This window comes from Trematomus bernacchii, unplaced genomic scaffold (assembly GCF_902827165.1).
Source record: "Trematomus bernacchii unplaced genomic scaffold, fTreBer1.1, whole genome shotgun sequence".
NCBI lineage: Eukaryota > Metazoa > Chordata > Actinopteri > Perciformes > Nototheniidae > Trematomus > Trematomus bernacchii.
Genome location: NW_022987771.1, coordinates 3973505 through 3992668, shown reverse-complemented (window position 1 = coordinate 3992668; position 19164 = coordinate 3973505). Strand labels below are relative to the sequence as shown.

Below are 19164 nucleotides of genomic sequence, written 5' to 3'. Positions count from 1 at the left end.
AATTGTTGGTGTATTTTGTCGTACAATGTGCAGACTTCTTACTTTAACTGCTCTACGTTGATATAACAATGGAGCAACTGTTAAATGAAATGTTACAAAAGGTTCATTAGTTTGCTGGCAGCGGGGGAGGAAAACACTAAGAAATACATTGCATTTTTCTATTTGTCTTACACTTTGCACTTATTAAAGGGAAAGTAGTCTTTGAAAGTCTCTCTACTGGAAACAGTAAATTAAAGGACTGCTGAGAACAACAAGTAGTACACATTTAAGGCATTTAACTGGAACAAAAGAAGCATTTATAACACACACAAGGATACAAAATAATCCCCCCTTTTACCTTTTGTCCTTCTCTACAGCTTCAGATGGTGACCTGCTTGGTTTCATTTATTCTGTCTGCAGGTCAGCAATCATTCTCTGTAAACACAGGAGGGCACACACTCACATGGCGCTGGCTTCTATATGAGGCTCTGTAAGAGTTTCACATCTGAAGTGGTATTTGACAATTCTCAAGCAAAAAGATTTGTTTTTGCAGTTCAGAATATCACACTTTAATAATAATAATAATAATAAAGACATAATAGTAATATAACAATATGTTTTATTATTATTTATAAACTAAATCCATTACTTTTCCTTTATAATTATGAAGAGATTTGTCACATTTTTCATGGGCGCGCCACCACATCCTCAGCGATGAGGCTCATCCCACAAATGCTTGTTCCTCACAAATGTGGTACCATTGGAAAGGTAAGAAAACAGGCTTTCCAACGGTGTAAGAGTTATATCCAAGAAGCAGCAAATAATCTACCAAACACAAATGTCCTTACTTTTTGTGTTAGGTTTATAAATAATGCTCTAATGCTGCTAATAAGTTCACTTTTACATGCTTCAGCTGCGAACAATCAGGCCCCATAATGATTGAAAATTGTACTCCCCGTTGTTCAGCACTACTAAGTGCAGCAGGGAGGAGGACAAAAGAAACAACTGAACAGAGAAAGCACTACAACAAAGTTAAGAGCTGCACATAGTGATTATTTCTTTAAACGCATCGTGACGAAGAAAGAGCGACCTTCACTCAATACAGCACAACTTTATCAACAGTCTTTGTGTGATGAGAAAATAGCAGAAAAAGACATGTTTATTTACTGCCTTTATATATACAGTCTATGGTTCACTGCCATTTATTCTTTAAAGGAGCAAGGAGTTCATTTTAAGAGAATGTTTAATGTCAAAGTAATCAATCATCGTGAACTCAGTGGGGTTAAAACATGTTTCCATTGGTTACAGTAATGTGAAATGTACCCCTTAAACAAATTATAATGATTATACAGCTGGAGGTTGGGGTTTATGGTTTGTTAAACAGTATTTCGGTGGAATACAGCTCCCAGTATCTCTGATTCAGAAAACATCAGAATCTCAAACAGACACGGCTATGGAGTGTTATTTTTCTTTCTTTGTACAACACAGCATCCACATGTAACACAAAACAGATACATAAATAACAACAAGTCTAACTAAATGAATCCCTTCCTTTAACCTTGTGAATTTCCGCACACTTCAAACCCCAAGAGTGATTTTTGAATTAACGTTCCCCAGATAGGGAATTTAGGTATAACATTTGTAATGTTGGTACATCTGACTAAGGAGGAATGAGGGCATATATTATGGTGTGACAATGGCAACATTCAAATAATATTAAGCATTATTCTGATAATGAAGTAACAGTTGATACATTATTGATTGATAACACGACATTTGGAGGAGGAAGAAGAACAACAAGAATTACAAGAACAACCAGAACAAGAGATGCTTTTCTGAAGCAGTTTGCAAAACAGGTCAAAATAATGTTTTGGAGTTTCCTTAACAATAGTGATGTCAGTTAGTTTTTAGGTCAGAGCTATGAAACATGTGATCGTCTCCTGCCCTCAGGCGTGCGACTTGTTACTCCTTCATTGCATCAGAACAGCTGTAGTCATTAGACCTTACAGTATAGGCACTAATAGACACTTTAATATAAAAATAAACGTTGGTTTCCTATCTCCATTTCAAGCCTGGATGTTCTTATTGAAGGCACGTTCTACACAAGGAATTTATTCTAAATGACATTTTCAAATATTTAACCTGATATGAAGACAACATGTAATTTGATAACATTGAAAACAGTGAATGTTAGCAACTGTAGGAAGTGAATTTAAATAAAAATTGTGCTTTGATCAAAGACTATACATTCACAGTGATTACAAACATATAGTCAGTCACTTGAAGGTAAGGTCACTTGAAGGTGCAACATCACAACTAGGGAGTGTGATAATAAAAATAGAACAGATCCCCACAGCTCGTAACAGTCATATTTCACAGAAGGTGCAACTCTCCAACACATAAATCCTTTCTAAAGTTATTTTCCAAGCGGCCTAAGCCACGTCAGCTCACATCATAAATATGTAACAAACCTTAAAAAACGGACATGCACATAATGTGAATGTAATAAGTCAATCTTTCGGCTGGGCGGGTCTGAAGTAGAGTAGTAAGTACACTGGAGTAGATTGAGGTTTCATTGCTGCTCTGCGCTCTTCACCCTGCAGGCCACGGCGGTGATCAGAGCCGCTCCCTTCCCACTCCCATCCTCTGACTTGTGGAAGGTCACCTGACACTGAGGGGCCAGATCCTGCAGCGTCTCCTGCATGATGCTGGAGAAACTTTAATGAGAGAGGAGAGGAGAAAGAGAAGAATCAGAGATGAGCAAGAGTTACAGTACAAGAACATCTCCCTCTCTATTATGTAAAGCAAACTTGGTACAAAAATCAGAATAAGAAATAATGTATTCATCCCTTGGGGGGGGATCGGATTTCGTAAAGGTTTCTCCATTTTACAGTAAATTAAGGTCACCTATCATGCTATTTGTAGGCAATAGCATAGGTCTCAGATATATACAAATATATAAAAAACATGTCTATGAAGTGTTTGGCTCAAAATACCAAACAGATCATCCATTCTAGCCATGCCTCATATCCCTCTATTTCACTTCCTGTTTCTAAAGTGCTGATTTGGGGTATAAAGCTTTAAAAACAAATTGATACAAATAAAAAAGGAGGGGGCTGAGCTCATGCGGGACCCGGCAGCTACTGTCTAAACCAGAGGTCTCCAACCTTTCTTCTTCTGAGAGCTACTTTGAAAAAATGAAAGTGGCCAAGAGCTACTTGCATCACATCGCTTGCATTTATTCACATAGCCCTCATCAGTTGAATTAAGCTATATTTTTGTACACGTGTGAAATTGCAATACCTAAAGCTTATCAAAAATCTTAACTTCACATCAAGGTCCAAGAAAACGAAGATTTCTCACATATTATTATGGCCCACAAAATAAGTACATCACTTAACATTCACATAAGTGTCCTTAATCACCACCTTACAAGCATTTCACTCTTTTGTTAGTGAGATGAATGGCACTGCATGCAGTCCACCATACAGGTGTCTGCTGGAGTGGACCCACTTAGGTTCACTCTAATAGAGTCATTTAAATGTTCATCAGTCAGTATTGTTCTGTATTTAGATTTCATTCATGTCAGAAAAAGCTGCTTCACAAAGGCATGTAGAACAGAACCAAATAAAGCAGACATTTTCAGTGCTGCTTGGTGAATGTTCTATAGTTTTTGGTGTCTACAAGGATCCAGAAATGTTGTGAGTTTTGCTGAGACTTAAGCTGAACATGATTTTGGAGATCTCCACAGGATTGACACTGAACAGTTGTTCAGCCATCTTTTTCTTCTTCTTCTTCGTCTTGACATTAAATTATAAACCATAATAAATCAAGTGTATAGGTCTAGCCTCCCTATATCTGTGTGTGAAAATGGTTCCATCCTCAAAAACAAAAAACGAATACTTCTGCAGTCTAGCTGCAGCTTCTAGCAACGGTCTACTGTTAAAAAAAAGACACTGAATGTCTTGAATGTGGCATCACACACATGACTTAAGTCTGAACACAGCAGACAACAGGAGTATTTACAATAGCATATACAAACAAAAATAGTGCATGTGGGTGCACACTTACATTCTCTGTCTTACTGTTACATAAATCCCATGAATGTATGAGATTAAGTTAGCTTCATCATATCTCAATCAGTGATTAAGTGAATAATAAAGTTTCTATCCGGTCACTATCAGCCTGTCACTCATTATTTTCAGGGAGGGGGCGGGGTTTGGAGGAACAGAGGAGACGGTGATCGCGCAAGCTTTCCTCCTGCCTTCACAAACTTTACACAAGTATTTATCAACTGAAAATAGCAAGAGGACATTCATACTCTGCAATCCAAGACTTGATTAAATCCACCAAAAACCTGACATGACGATAACGAGTGTTTTTCAAAAAACACAAATCCCTCCCTTTGTGTCTCTGAGCCGCAGCGACAGGGCCTGATTCAGAGCGGGTCATTCTGCTGTTGGTTCTGGACTGGTGTTGGTGGAGAAAGCAGACTGCTCCGTGTGTGTTGTCGCTGTGCTGCTGTCACGTCTGTTCCTTGATCTCTGCGTCACCGACCATTTGATATTCGTGTGACAGAAAAAATTCTAAAATAAAAAAACGTTATTGTCCAGCCGCGGCCGAAAAATCAATAAGCAACCTTACTACGCTGTAATCGATAATCGAGCGGCAAGCTACTGAAAAGCTGCCCGTGAGCTACCGGTAGCTCGCGATCGATGTGTTGGAGAGCCCTGGTCTAAACTAAATGCTGCCGTGATGAAACGCCATATCATGGATTATCAAGTATTATCTCTGAAACAGTATGGAGCTCAAAGGCTTTCTCTCTTGCCGGTTATACCACAAGGTGAGTTCCTTTTTATTTCCTGCTTCTTCACACACATGCTCTGCAGTACAGGTTAGCTCTGAGTGTTAGCGATGCTAATGTAAACACCGACCATATTACGTCCAAAACAGTCGGGCATTGTTTCTGATAGCAACGTTTCTGATAGGTCCGTGGGTGTAAAGCCAGCCTACATTTCCGATATTACGTCATATCGGACGCAAATCTGGATCAGCTCCGTTGTAGCCCCGTTTTTAGAGATTTGGGTACGGAGGAAAAAAGAGGGTTTTATTTTCTGACGCTGCGTGAGTTCCCCGACACACCGGGGACACATATTTATGTATAAAAGACATCAAAAAGTGCATTTTGCATGATAGGTCCCCTTTAATGTTAATCCTTTCCTTGATTTGATTTCTATATGTTCTTATATAGCTGAACTCCTCCATCGCTACACCCCAGCCAGAGCTTTAAGGTCTGCTGACCAGCTGCTGCTGATAGTGCCCAAGACCAGGCTCAAAACCCGAGGGCACCGAGCCTTCGCAGCAGCTGGCCCGAGGCTCTGGAACACTCTGCCCCTCCATGTGAGGTCGGCCCAGACCCTAGGGGTTTTTAAATCTACTCTTAAGACACACTTCTTCTCCCTGGCCTTTTAATCAGGGCGGAGCACGACTCCTGACTTTTTCCTGTGTTTTTTTTTATATATCTGTTGTAATTTATTGTCTTTTATTGTGATTGTAGTAATGTGTTTTTATGATTGTAGTATTTATTACATGTACAGCACTTTGGCCCGACCAAAAATCGCTTTTAAATGTGCTTTATAAATAAACTTTGATTTGATTTGATTTGATATTCTTCAAATCGCCCAGCCCTACTTGTGATGCTCCTCAAAGTTTAACTCCAGTCTTTAGTCATGCTCCTTACTGAGGGTGGGTCTTATAGAGCGTGCCGTCCACTCCCACGGTGATGGAGAGCTGGTTCAGGTTGCGGTTCTGTCGGATCTTGTCGACCACGGCGGCCAACCCGGCGCCACAGAGCTGCGCCGCCCTGCGGGACACCACACTGCACACCTCCTTCACCAACACGCTGTCGTCACAGGTGGAGATGGTGAGGCCCAGGTGCTGCAGGATGGAGCGCACCTGACGCATGGCCAGGCGGTCGCTGAGGGGCAGAGAGTCACGGTTAGACACGGGAGAGAAAGATAACACACAAGTCAACACATATTGACTTGCTGGTACTTACTTACTATACCTATCTATCCATCCATCTATCCACCCACCTACCTACCTACCTACCTACCCACCTACCCACCTACGCACCTACCTATCTCTCTATCTATCTCTCTATCTATCTATCTCTCTATCTATCTATCTATCTATCTATCCATCATCAGAATATCACACTTGAATAATAATAATAATAATAATAAAGACATAATAGTAATAATAACAATATTTTGTATTATTATTTATAAACTAACTTCATTACTTTTTCATTATAATTATTTGTATTATTATTAGTATTATTTTTTATTTGATTATATATATTTATAGGATTGAAAAAGCAGGATTGTAATTAAAAAAGTGTACATAAACTGGGTTTAAAATAGCATTTTAATCTGATATAATTATTCAAAAGCATGCTAGTTTACATGCTAGCAGCCCTATTGAATACTTCCTAATTATTATTATTATTATTATTATTATATACACCATGGTTATACACGTGAGAAAGATAACAAACATTTACTTCAAAACACTGTTAAACTAAACGTATTCAAACTTTTCTTTTGCATTATTCAGAGCTTTCCTGTTGATAGTGTAAAAGCTGCAATAACACTTTTAATAGTAAACATCAGTAATAAAAGGCAAATTCATAGTTATTTTACTTTTCTACAGTTTTCTAGCTGACGATTTGATCCATCCATCCAGATGTATATATAATATCCTGCATTATATTGTGTTACTATACATTTGTATTTCCACATGTATATTTTTTAACTTTTTAATACTATTTTAGACATATTTATTTTGGATTGTTTTTTTCTAGTGTCTTAATTTCTCTGACGTACAGTACATTGCCTTGTCTTTTATGCTGCTGCAATGCAAACATTTCCCAAATTTGGATCAATAAAGTACTATTGGCCCAACTATAAGAGACTTATCTCTCAAAACAATAATAATAATAATAATACTACAACATAATTATTACTATTATAACAATAATGAAAATAATAACAATTTGATCCAAAGCAATACTTATAATAATAATAAAAATAACAATAGTTTAATTTATATAGCGATTTTCTAGACACGCGAAGTAACTTTAGAAAAAACATTTCAAACAAACAAAGATCAACTGAAGGGAATTGGGAAAAATACAAAGACGCTATAGAACAGAAAGCGTGGTGGAGTGATGACGTGGTGGAAAGAGCAACCTACAATAAGTGCAACCAACCATTGAAGAGTCACACAAAGAGTACACTTCAGTGCCGGCACATAAGCTTCAAATAGACACCGTTTAAAGTTGAGTCACACAGAAATGACTGATATTTGAATTATTGCTTTTTTCCTTGAGATGTTATTGTCCAAGGTGCAGCCAAGTAGCTTTGTGTAAGACACTCAAGATTCTGCGTGTGTGAGACTTGTGGAGTTTTAAAAGCACTATGTATCCGGAAAGGTAGGAAGGCTCTTAATAAATACAGTCCATTAACCATGACGCTGCACGCCTTCACCTACAAAGAGCATCTTGAACGGAGAAATGGTTTGCCAGTTCCCAGAATGCAATTAAAGCGCCTCTGGATAAAAGCGGCAGCTACATTTAACAAAAATATCTAAAAGGGAAAAAGTTGTGTGTGTGTGCTTCCATGTCTTGACATTGCTTGGACTCAACTAAGTAAGATAAAGTATTTTTTCTAGTAAACTAATAGCGAACCTATAGGCATTAGATTAGGCCAAAACAAGTAGTATGATGTCAGCAAATGTTATATCGGCAAAAATCCAATAATGTGCAAAGAGATATAACATTTTGCGTCCTTAAAGGCACTTTAACCTGCTGACCGTGGCGAGCGGACGCAACATCCGATCACTGTGATAGTTACAATTACAACCCTAATGTAAACCCAATGTACTCAAGGAAGGCAGAAACCACGTAAATGAGTGATTATCGAAGCTAAATGGCAGTATCATGGGTGATCGGCTAAGGGACGGGACGTCACTAAGCGTTTGACCAATCACAACAGAGCTGGCGAGGGTGAAAAGAGGTGCTGCAGCACAGGCAGTATGAGAAAAATAAAGAACCTTATGAACATTAAAGCATGGAAACATGTCACAGTAGAGACATTAAATACAAATATGAACCAGGAAATTAGCATAATATGCCATCTTTAACTAATCCAAAGAGGATAATAAAACATTCTACGACAACATAATGCAAGTTTTGTCCCTGGCAGGGAGGTATCCACTTGATAAGATGGACTCCCAGATATCCCTCTTGATTTCTGACCCTTAGCGACAACTTTTCTCCTGGTATTATCTGAATTAGAGTAGGTTTTATGACTCACTATCAGCCCAGTATCAGAGTCATATTTGGGCACAGCTAAGCCCAAGCACAAAGAAAGGGCCTGTCTAATCATACAGGGAGAAGCAGCTCTCCTAAGTCTGTTTGCCTTTGCTTGGGAAGAGAGGAGGGAGAGGAGAGGTAAAAGCTTAATTTATAAAACTGAGGGCCAAATAAATAAAACCCCTAGAAGCTCAAACAACCGTGAATATTTGACTAAACTGATCTCATCTGGCAGCTTTGGCACATCACTGAAGCCCAGTTTTTGTTTGGTTGATTGTATGATTTAACTGTTCTGTACACAGTGTGGTCTGTAATACTCACCTCTCAATTTGTGCAAGGAACTTTGTCTCGAAGATGCCGTGGGTCTTGAGGCGCTCAGAAAGCTTTCCTCTGAACAGCAGGCCTTTTGAGGTGAAATCAATGAGCACATTCCTCACTATCTCCCCCAGGTACATGCCACTGATCATCTTCTCATACCTTAAGAGGAAAACAAACATTGGTTACATTCATTTTAAAGGTCACCTATTAGGCAAAATCCACTTTTCTAAAGTCCCTTCTGTGGAAAGAGATTCTGAAAGTTTCAGGAAAAAAGATTCTCTCTCTTTTTGTCTTGATCCATTTATATAAAAACCTGTCTGAAAATGAGCTGATCAGATTTTGGCCACTTTATGATGTCATGATGTTTTGGCTTGTGTAACCATTAGCCAATCACCAACCAAGGTAACCCCACCCCCCACCTTATCACCTGAATCTCCTCCTAGAGCACCATTGTGTTCTTTGTAACCAAATATCTCTCAGAGGGGCGTGGGGAGGGGCTCCTTATTTTCATCTAAAGTAACAGACAGAGAATCAGCACTTTTGAAACAGGGCTGAAACAGAGGGGATTATGGGATGCTGCAATGATCTGTTTGGTGTTTCAGCCAATCAGAGACATGTTCTGTATATATCTGAGACCTATAATGTATTGATGAAAAACAGTATAATAGGGGACCTCAAATATCTTCTACCATTTCTGTATAAAATAAACCTTTATTTTACTGTACTTGTCACAAACCCTATAAGGAATTCCGTTGAAACTGTTCCAACTTTAATTTCATGCTTGAAAGCTCAGAGAGGAAACAGAGACATACTGGCAGCCCTGTTGTGACAGACATTGTTTTCATTTGAATAAATTACCAAGAGGTGGCTCCAATCAGAGAGTCCAGACGAAGAAAAACATTGAATTAATACAAGCAGCTGCTCTTATTCATAATAATATGCTTCTTCATTCCATCAATCAATGCAAACAAAAGACACAATGTCTGCACGGCCTCTTAAGGTGGAATAAATTAGAAAAAGCTGCAATCCTGGCCAGTGTTATCATCGCCTCTAATTAGTTTATTCTCTACCATGAGTTAATGACATTCAGAGTGGAATCCTGAGAAGCCAGTCTTGTTGGGAAGGGACATAAATATGCTGCTAGGTGCGGATTCAGTGCCTATTTTTATTTCTTTACTTTCCTGAAAATGCTGATGTCCTATCCTGTCAATCAATCAATCAATCAAATGTTATTCATACAGCCAGTGTTTCCCCTACCATTGTCTTGGGGGGGCGCTGCGCCACCCCAACCGAGCCCCCCCTGAAATTCAAGGTGTTTTTTTCATTTTTAATTACATTTTACATTTTGTATATATATATATATAGCGCCAAATCGCAACTGAAGTAATCTATCTACGGTCACTTTTCGCATTGAACATGTGCTCTTTTATTAAACAAACTAAACGCTTATGTTATTTATCCAATGTATGTGCATGTTTCAGTGACCACTGCATTGCTTTGCGCTCTCCACACACACATACCAATGCACACACTCACAATCGGAGACAAGAGCGGAGGAAAGGAGGAGAACAACAAAGTGAAAAAAGTAAAACTAGTCTGCATTATAGCCCCGAGCTCTGCTGTTGGTCATGTAAATCCTGGGCGCGAACACGAACGTAGCGTGCACATATTAATGCATATAAATATATAAATGATTGAGGTGGCATCAGGATTTTCAAAGGGTCCATTTGAACTTATTTCTCTGCACTAGCAATTCTGCTCCTCACGGTGAAACTGTTATTCAACTAAACACCGGAGCACTCTTGAAACTAATCAGGTAACATTACTTTTCTATTGTGATACTCAGATTATACAAAATACATTATTCAACTAACCCTAACCCAAGGCTGATGTTCTGAGACCGGCATTGCAGAAAATAAAGTATATACCTTTGTCTGATTATGTAAAATATACATTTAAAAAAATTGATTATAATATAAGGAAAGGAGGGTTTAAAAGGAGCTTAGTTTATTTTCCAATCAGCCAACCTGAGATCTGCTGCACATTGAAACTATATAAGGCGTGTTGCCATAGGGACAGAGAGGGTTTCTTTCTGTCTTCTGGGTTTGAACCGAGTTCATTTTGTACAGTATTGCTCCCTTTGATCCCCTGCACACACTGTGCAGTTGGAACAGTGTGCACAGTGTGTTTGTTTACAGAGAGAAACTAAATTGCTATGTCTGTGTAAATGCATTTTCCTTGAAATGTTGTTTTACCGTTATATTGTCCACTAATTAAGTGACCTTGGGAAGCATACTGAACCAATTGATCCGAGAGCTATGCCTGTATCCATTTAGTACAATGTGGACATGAATCGCAAGAAGATGAATCGCTCACTCACCGGAAAACCCAACTGTTTGGACCTGCACCTAGGCCATTATGGTTTAAATAAAGGATGCAGCACTTTAAAAGGTGCTCATATGAAGCTGACGTTCTTGTATGAATGCGTATCCTTGTGGTTGAATGCACTTAATGTAAGTCAATTTGGATAAAAGCATGAGCTAGATGAATTGTAATGCATTATAAAAGGTAATAATGTAGACAAAAAAATAAGCAATACCAACATTTTTAAAGCTAGATCAAGGGATAGCAATGTTAGCTTCACTACTACAACCGTATTAGATGATGTAGTGTCACTAACTTTAAGAGATGAATATGGTGTTTGCATATGTTGTTTTTTCTGTGTGAACAATGGGTGTCATTGTTGAAGTATTCTGGGCTAAAGCACATCACAAAGTCACTCCAGAGTTGGACTTCTCCTTAGATTTCATTCCTTATGAAAGGAATAAAGTGCACTTGCAACTTTTAAAATTGCTGTACAATTATTTGAACACAGCTATGACTTATAGGACTCAAGCTGTTATCTGTCGCTAGCTTTAATGTCTGTCCCTCTGTCCTACTGTATTTGTGACTTCATGTGATGCTGTTTGATTTAAGTGTTGGCACTTTGTGGTTGCTTTTTCACGGAGAGAAAGGCGATTTAATATGTCGAAAATTAACCATTCAATACCTCCGTTTGTCCCTATTAGCACTACACCCCTGTCAGACGAGACATATACCACGTGATGACACGTTAGGCTCGTGTTGTGGTCCTTCAAGGTCCCTGACCCTTGAAGGACAGGGCGAGTGCCGTTTTTCCTGGCGAGTGCCAGGAAAAACGGCACTCGCTTGTTCAATTCTTTTGCGGTCTAGATTTCTTTAATTCTTTTTTATTTGCGTGTGTTTATAAATTACCTCGAGGGCTGTATCAAATGGTCTCGCGGACCGTATACGGCCCGGAGGTTCCCCACCCCTGAGCTAGATGAATTGTAATGCATTATAAAAGGTAATAATGTAGACAAAAAAATAAGCATTACCAACATAAAGCTAGATCAAGGGATAGCAATGTTAGCTTCACTACTACAACCGTATTAGATGATGTAGTGTCACTAACTTTAAGAGATGAATATGGTGTTTGCATATGTTGTTTTTTCTGTGTGAACAATGGGTGTCACTGTTGAAGTATTCTGGGTTCAACTATTAAAGTTGCCTGGTGTTTGATGCAGAAGAACAAAGGGTTTGTTTATCAGGAACATGTGGGATTTGTTGTTGTGGAAATGACATTTGTATACGTTTATGTACAATACATCAATTACACGCTTGTTATTCTACAAGCTGGAATGTTTGCAGAATCTGTAAGCATACCGTAGACTAACAAAAAACTAAGCACATCACAAAGTCACTCCAGAGTTGGACTTCTCCTTAGATTTCATTCCTTATGAAAGGAATAAAGTGCACTTGCAACTTTTAAAATTGCTGTACAATTATTTGAACACAGCTATGACTTATAGGACTCAAGCTGTTATCTGTCGCTAGCTTTAATGTCTGTCCCTCTGTCCTAATGTATTTGTGACTTCATGTGAAGCTGTTTGATTTAAGTGTTGGCACTTTGTGGTTGTTTTTTCACGGAGAGAAAGGCGATTTAATATGTCGAAAATTAACCATTCAATACCTCTGTTTCCCAGGATAGTTTGAGGAGTCGTCGACCAAGTGATCGAACGCGGTGCAGAAATCGTCAAGTTCTCCATTTTCACCGAATGCTCCCCACTCCATGTTCACACACATACGGCCGTCATCCCCCTCCACACGCTCGATGTTCTGCATTTCCTCCATGTAGCAGCAGTTTGTCCCTGTGCCTGAGATCAAGACAGGGGGAAAGGTATAAGTACAGCCATGAAAGAAAAACAATCACTTCAGCTTAATGCCAAAGTAAAAAAAATAAAAAATAAATAATAAGTCAGTGTTTGCTTACAGTGTAATTAATCTAAATAGGGATGCATGACTATATTGTCACGTTATATGTTTAAGCAGATAAAGGCTTTCAAATTAAAAGCAGCCAGAAATAAACATGAATATTTGAAATGATGCATTTTATGCAAATATATAACTGCAGGTTTTACATGTGAGTTTAGTTGATTTCATTTTTTCGTGGTTTTGCTAGGGAATATGTATATTTCGAAAAACATTGTATTTATTGTCAGCCAGTGGCCATCATGATTACAGTAGTTTTTTTGATAACTTAAAGGGGACCTATCATGCAAAATGCACTTTTGTACGTCTTTTATACATGAATATGTGTCCCCGGTGTTCCAGGGAACTCACCAAGTGTCAGAAAACACAACCCTCTCTATTTTCCTCCATACCCAAATCTCTAAAAAAGGGGCTGCAACGGATCTGATAAAAACAACCCTTGCAGAGCTATAAATTGTCAAATTGAGCGAAATGAGGCATGGCTAAAATGCATGATCTGTTTGGTATTTTGAAAAAAAAAAAGTATAAATATGCCTTATATAGGTATGGTCCTACACTATATTATTAAAATATAGCATGATAGGTCCACTTTAAGCTCCAACCGTCCAATGACTAAAATCCTTCAACCTTTTGAAACAGTGAGTTAAAACCACCAATATCTTAAAAGTGAATAGTAAAAATGTGGCTTGAAACTGGGTAAAGAGGACATCTAATGTTCTTTTCAGGTTCATATCAGTATGTAGTGTCTCTACTCTGACATGTCTCCATGCTTTAATGTTCAAAAAGTTCTTTATTGTTCTCATACTGCCTGCACCTCTTTTCACCCTCTGTCTGAAACCAGAGCCCAGTCTGCTCTGATTGGTTAGCTGGCCGGCTCTGTTGTGATTGGTCAACCGCTAAGAGATGTCCCGCCCCTTAGCCTATCACGTACAATGTGTTGGAGCGCTAGCCAATGAGTCGTTTCAGACAGACAGTGTGTGGGAGAGAAACTCCCTCCGGAAGGAATGCAGGGGTTTTAAGCCTTTGCAGACCATTTACATGCACAAAACCCTATATAACGTAACGCACTACAGGAAAGGGAAAACCCAAAAAGCATAAGTCGTCCTCGTTAAATTGATTAAATTGTATTTCCTCAACAAAAAACTTCACTGCAATTAGGTGGAAAAGATATGTGCATAAATTGGTACTGGCAATCAGCCAATATGAGTTTTAAAACAGCGGCACTGCTGGACATCTGCAAAAATTAAATATAGTGCGTCCCTAATTATAATGTTTAAAAATGGCACCAAGACAGAGACTGCCTCCAGCGAAGAAAACAGGTAAGTGGGTTGATTGGTTGGGGGGGGGTAGACAGACTCACCTACGATGAGTCCCACCTCACACTGGGGGTCCTCATAGCAGCAGGTCATCATGGTTCCCACTGTGTCGTTAACCACCGCCACAAAGTTCAAGTCAAATTCCTGGAAAGCAAGAAGGTTTATTTATATAGCACACGTCAACAACAAGGCAATCTGAGGTGCCTTACAACTGACATTAAAGCATCAAGATAACATAACATAAGATAACACAGCAGCACAATAATAATAAAACTGTACACTAACAGTGCAGTAAAAAGAGCAATTAAATATCTACAGGAAACATAAACGGTCACATCATTAATGTATATATTAACAGTATTTAGTAGTGCAAAAACCGTAGTGGTAGTTACGTAATTGCACGTTAGTTATCGAACATTATTAATAATAATAATAATAATAATAATAATATTGCACATGATAGCAGAGTCTTTTGTAATGATGGTAATAGTATTTATATTGCACATAGTGGTGGTGTGGAATTTCTCAGTTCCCTTTACTGAAGAGTTATATTGTTTGACAGCCACTGGGAGGAAACACCTCCTGTGGCGCTCTGTGGTCTCAGACATGGTGCAAAAGATTATAAAATGACATTAACCCTGGCTTTAAATCTGGAGATCTAGAAAGATCATTAGTTTTCATGTTAGTTTAGTGCAGCCTCTTGACTTTATATCACTGGAGAACAGGACATTTGGTAATAAAAGTGTTTTATTGAAGGTTTCTTTAGATTTTGAGAATGTCCGAATGTACTATTCCATAAGGTCAGTATACAAAATGCTTGTATAATCACAGACCTTGTTAATGTTGTCTATTGTTAGATTTATTTTATAACGTACAGTTTACAGGGTCTTACAAAATGTACTTTTCATTATAATAGCTCCATTTATGTTTTTTTCTTTTGGCTGGAATGAAAACTTTTTTACAGCAGACTTTATTTGCCAACCTTGGGAGAGAAGGCAGAATAGTACTCGTTTTTTTTGACAACTTAAAGGTAGGGTAGGTAAGAATGGAGAAACCAGCTCGAGTGCGCTAGAATTTGAAAGTATGCAGCTGAAATAAATCTGCCCCTTCCTTCAGACTTCCTTACAGAGCCCCTCCTCCAACACACACGAACGTGCACATGACCAATGAGGGCACGAGATAAGTTTGTGCACGAGATGGAAGGCTGACAGGCAGGTAGGCCATCCAGTTATTTTAGCCGGGCCGGCTCAGATGATTGGTCGTGCTTTTTACAGCACCACGGCTTCCACAGATGACATTTCTTTATGTATTTATTGTCAAAGCATTTCATATATTCATTGCTATCGGGATGTTAAGAGCATTCCATGGAATATAACAAAAAGTGTTTCTGAAGTGAATTACCTACCCTACCTTTAAGCTCCAGCCGTCCGATGACTAAAATCCTTCAACCTTTTAAAACAGAGTTAAAACCACCAATATCTTAAAAGTTAATGGTAAAAATGTGGCTTGAAACTGGGTCAAAAGATACTGACACATGTACAAAGGGGGTATGCCGCCATTACAGGAGAGCAACAGATTCACAAAATGTAAAGATTTCTGTTTTACAATTCTTGGAAGCACACAATATACATAAGTCTTGTAATTTTAATACAAACATGTAACCTTGAATAGGCTTACAATATGATCTATAAGCACTTTGAATTGCCTTGTGTTGAAAAGTGCTATATAAATAAACTTGCCTTGCCTCTCATAGTTGCTAGGATAACATGTGCCATAGCAACGGGATATACTGTATATCCCGTTGCTATGGCACATGTTAAAAGGTTTCCATCTAAACCCAGTTATACTGTTTATATGTAGTCTACATATAAACAGTATAACTGGGTTTAGATGGAAACCTTTTACAGACATTTAGAATAACTTTTTTTTACAGCTGGTTAAAGTTCACCTTGATTCTCATTTAGTTTTTTTTTAATAAAATCTTCCAGATGTAACCTGTAAGCCTTAGGTATATACTGAAGATAAAAGGAGAATAAGGAGGAAGAATGAGGGACATATGGGAGCTGTTTGTAAGACACAGCTCACTCTTCGTTATAATCTTCTAGTGTCCACATTCATGTAATGCTGATGCGTTTACTGACCCGTCTGCGGCGGACAGCATCTTTTAGTAACGTGAGGACATCTTGTCCTTCACAGCCGCTGGCTTTGAAACCTTTTGTCCACTTCAGAAGAATTCCCTGGAGAAAAGGACACAAGTGATTGGTTTGTGTGACAGGAGGAGTTATTGCAGTGATTTAAATGTTGACACGATCTAGGGTCAAGTTAGAAATGTGTCTGTCTGTAGAGATCTAGCACCACTGTCACTATTCTCACGTGATTTGTATTTATTTTCTTTCATTTTAATGTAAGACTGGTATTCATTTAGATCTGTTCAACTTGAAACACATTGTTCTTAGGAAACTTAAAGCTTCCATTTTAAGAATAGTGCTGTTTAACTCAAGTTTTTTTCTCATGCGATGCAAAGAAATAAGAAAATAATCTAAAGTGATAATGTACACTATGTTTATTCAACCCTTAGATGGACCCTACACTCTTCCATAAGTGGGTCAAAAAGGACCCGTATTAGAATAATGTGTTTTTATGCAATTTTTGTCATTTTGGAAAAAACTTTTTGAACATATTGATGCAAAGATCTCCGCTATTCTGAGACCCTCGCAGTATTCCAGTCCCTTTTCAAAACTCATCTCTTCTCCTCTTGTCTACTCATCATAGCCCACCCCCCATCAATCCATGCCGGTTGATCAAGTTTGATAGTCCTATACCCCCCACCCTAACCTTCCCTTATATTGTAAGCGATTTTGAGTCCTTGAAAAGCCCTATACAAATATAATGTATTATTATTATTATTATTATTATACTGACAGGTATCAGATCTTGCCGTGTACAATAATCTTCCTGAGAGGTGTCACTTGTGATGTAGTCTGTGTGGTCCACAGTGAATGTATTCCTGAAAGCAACAGGTGATAAGAATCAAAGGTTCCCATTTTTGACCCACTTACAGTATGGAAGCTTGGGGTAGTAATACAAAAACAACAATTTCTTAAAATGTAAATGGCATGATATCCAAAACATGTTTTTTGACGAATAGCTGGAATATGAAATGATAAAAAAATGTAATTACAAAGATAGTTCAAGAAAACTACCTCACCGGGTCAAAAAATACCCACTTATGCATCTAAGGGTTAAAGAACAATTACTCCATCGTGCTATATATCATTATCGCCATATTAAATCACTCCTACGGTGGTTGGATAAAAACACCTGAACATACCCGAGGTCTTTGTTTCTGCTCAACCTTCGCAAAGTGAGTTAATTACAGTTAGCAACAGTTTCTTCAGCTGTACAATTAACAAAATAAGTTTTTTAATGCAACAGCATTTTTGTTTCACTCCCTAAAAAAGGATTCATTTCTAAAAACATAGTTGAGAAACATGGTCAATGAATTACAAAAGAAGCTCATTTATCCTTCTAGGGTTTATGGTCTAACAAAAAGATAGAGAATGTTTTTTCCTGAAACCTTCAGCATCTCTTAACACAGAGGGGACACATGTTCATGTATAAAAGACAAGTGGATTTTCCATAATAGTCTGCCTTTCAGTTCTACTTAATGTTTTCAACCATGAAACCCAAAGCAGCCTGCACTTACAAAAGCCGCCCGTATATATTTCTAGAATGAAACCATGTCTGAGTCTTGTGTTATTTTAGACATTAGACATGTAAGAGGGGGTGATTCATGTTTAAGTGCATGATGCAGGCAGAGCTTCGTATTGGCGTCTTCAGCTGAACAATAACGCCTATAGTTCACTGAGAACAGCACTAGGGATGCCAGAAACTGACCATGATCAAATTCGAAAATCGGATAGCCCTGGCGAATATTAATCAATTATTCGCGGGAGAGAAAAAAAAAAGTCTTCTCGCAGAGCTTGCATTTTACTTCATTTGCACTTGTCAGTTCGAAGTAGTTCCACGAGAACTCTTCTTTGAACGTGCCGCTTTGTTCATCTTTAGTTGTGTTGTTCTCACTGTTCTGTATATTGCCAATAAATCAATCGCACGTGTGACGGAGAAGGGGGGGGGGGTTAAAACAAGAGCTTTAATCAGATACCTCAATATCAATATTCTATTGGTGCTTTCCTAAAATATCTTCTCAATAACATTTTTGATATGTAATTATAAGTATGTGGATATAATCACCAAGTGGGTAAAAGACAGTAATACAAAAAATAAATTAAACCCCCTTGTCATGTATCCTTTATAACCAGGATTAGACAACACTTATGCCTTACTACGATGTAAATAAAATGTAGATTTATTGCTTTACCCTAAAAATAAATATCCTTTTCTCTGCACTCATGCTGTTATAATTAAAATAAAAGACCTGGGAGAAAACAGATATTGATAATGCAAACTAAATGTACTTGAAAATGTGCACATTTAATTCAATTTGTTTTCATATGCATGATAGGCAGCCTCACACTTATAATGAATATTAAACCAAACGTTACCTGATCTATTTTTGTCTGATAACAGGGGAAGGAGAATGTAAATCCCAGAGGTAAGGATGCTCCACTCATGCCCATGTATTCCAGAAAGTCGGCGATGCAGTCCACGATGTGGCTGAAAAGCTGTAACACAAAAGAGAGAAAAAACACTGAAAATGACTGAAGTTACATTAAAAAAAAGCAGCACGCAAAATGACATACAAAAAACCAGAATGCCGTCGAGGCCAAAGAGGCATTCAGATGCTCCTTGGATTGTCACATCTCCCTAATTGTGAAGTCATTA

General features: G+C 38.2%; 1 protein-coding gene across 1 annotated transcript in view; it reads right to left on the bottom strand.

The window, feature by feature from the left end:
- Positions 1-1204: 1204 nt before the first annotated feature.
- Positions 1205-19164, bottom strand: part of hk2 (hexokinase 2) — a 43241-nt gene continuing 25281 nt past the window's right edge. The window contains exons 12-18 of the mRNA XM_034148517.1: positions 18885-19004; positions 16461-16556; positions 14364-14463; positions 12705-12888; positions 8678-8833; positions 5720-5956; positions 1205-2696 (exon numbers count right to left, since the gene is read on the bottom strand). Of these exons, the coding sequence (XP_034004408.1) occupies positions 2552-2696; positions 5720-5956; positions 8678-8833; positions 12705-12888; positions 14364-14463; positions 16461-16556; positions 18885-19004 (1038 nt within the window). The 3' untranslated portion in view covers positions 1205-2551. The remainder of the gene's footprint in view (positions 2697-5719; positions 5957-8677; positions 8834-12704; positions 12889-14363; positions 14464-16460; positions 16557-18884; positions 19005-19164) is intronic.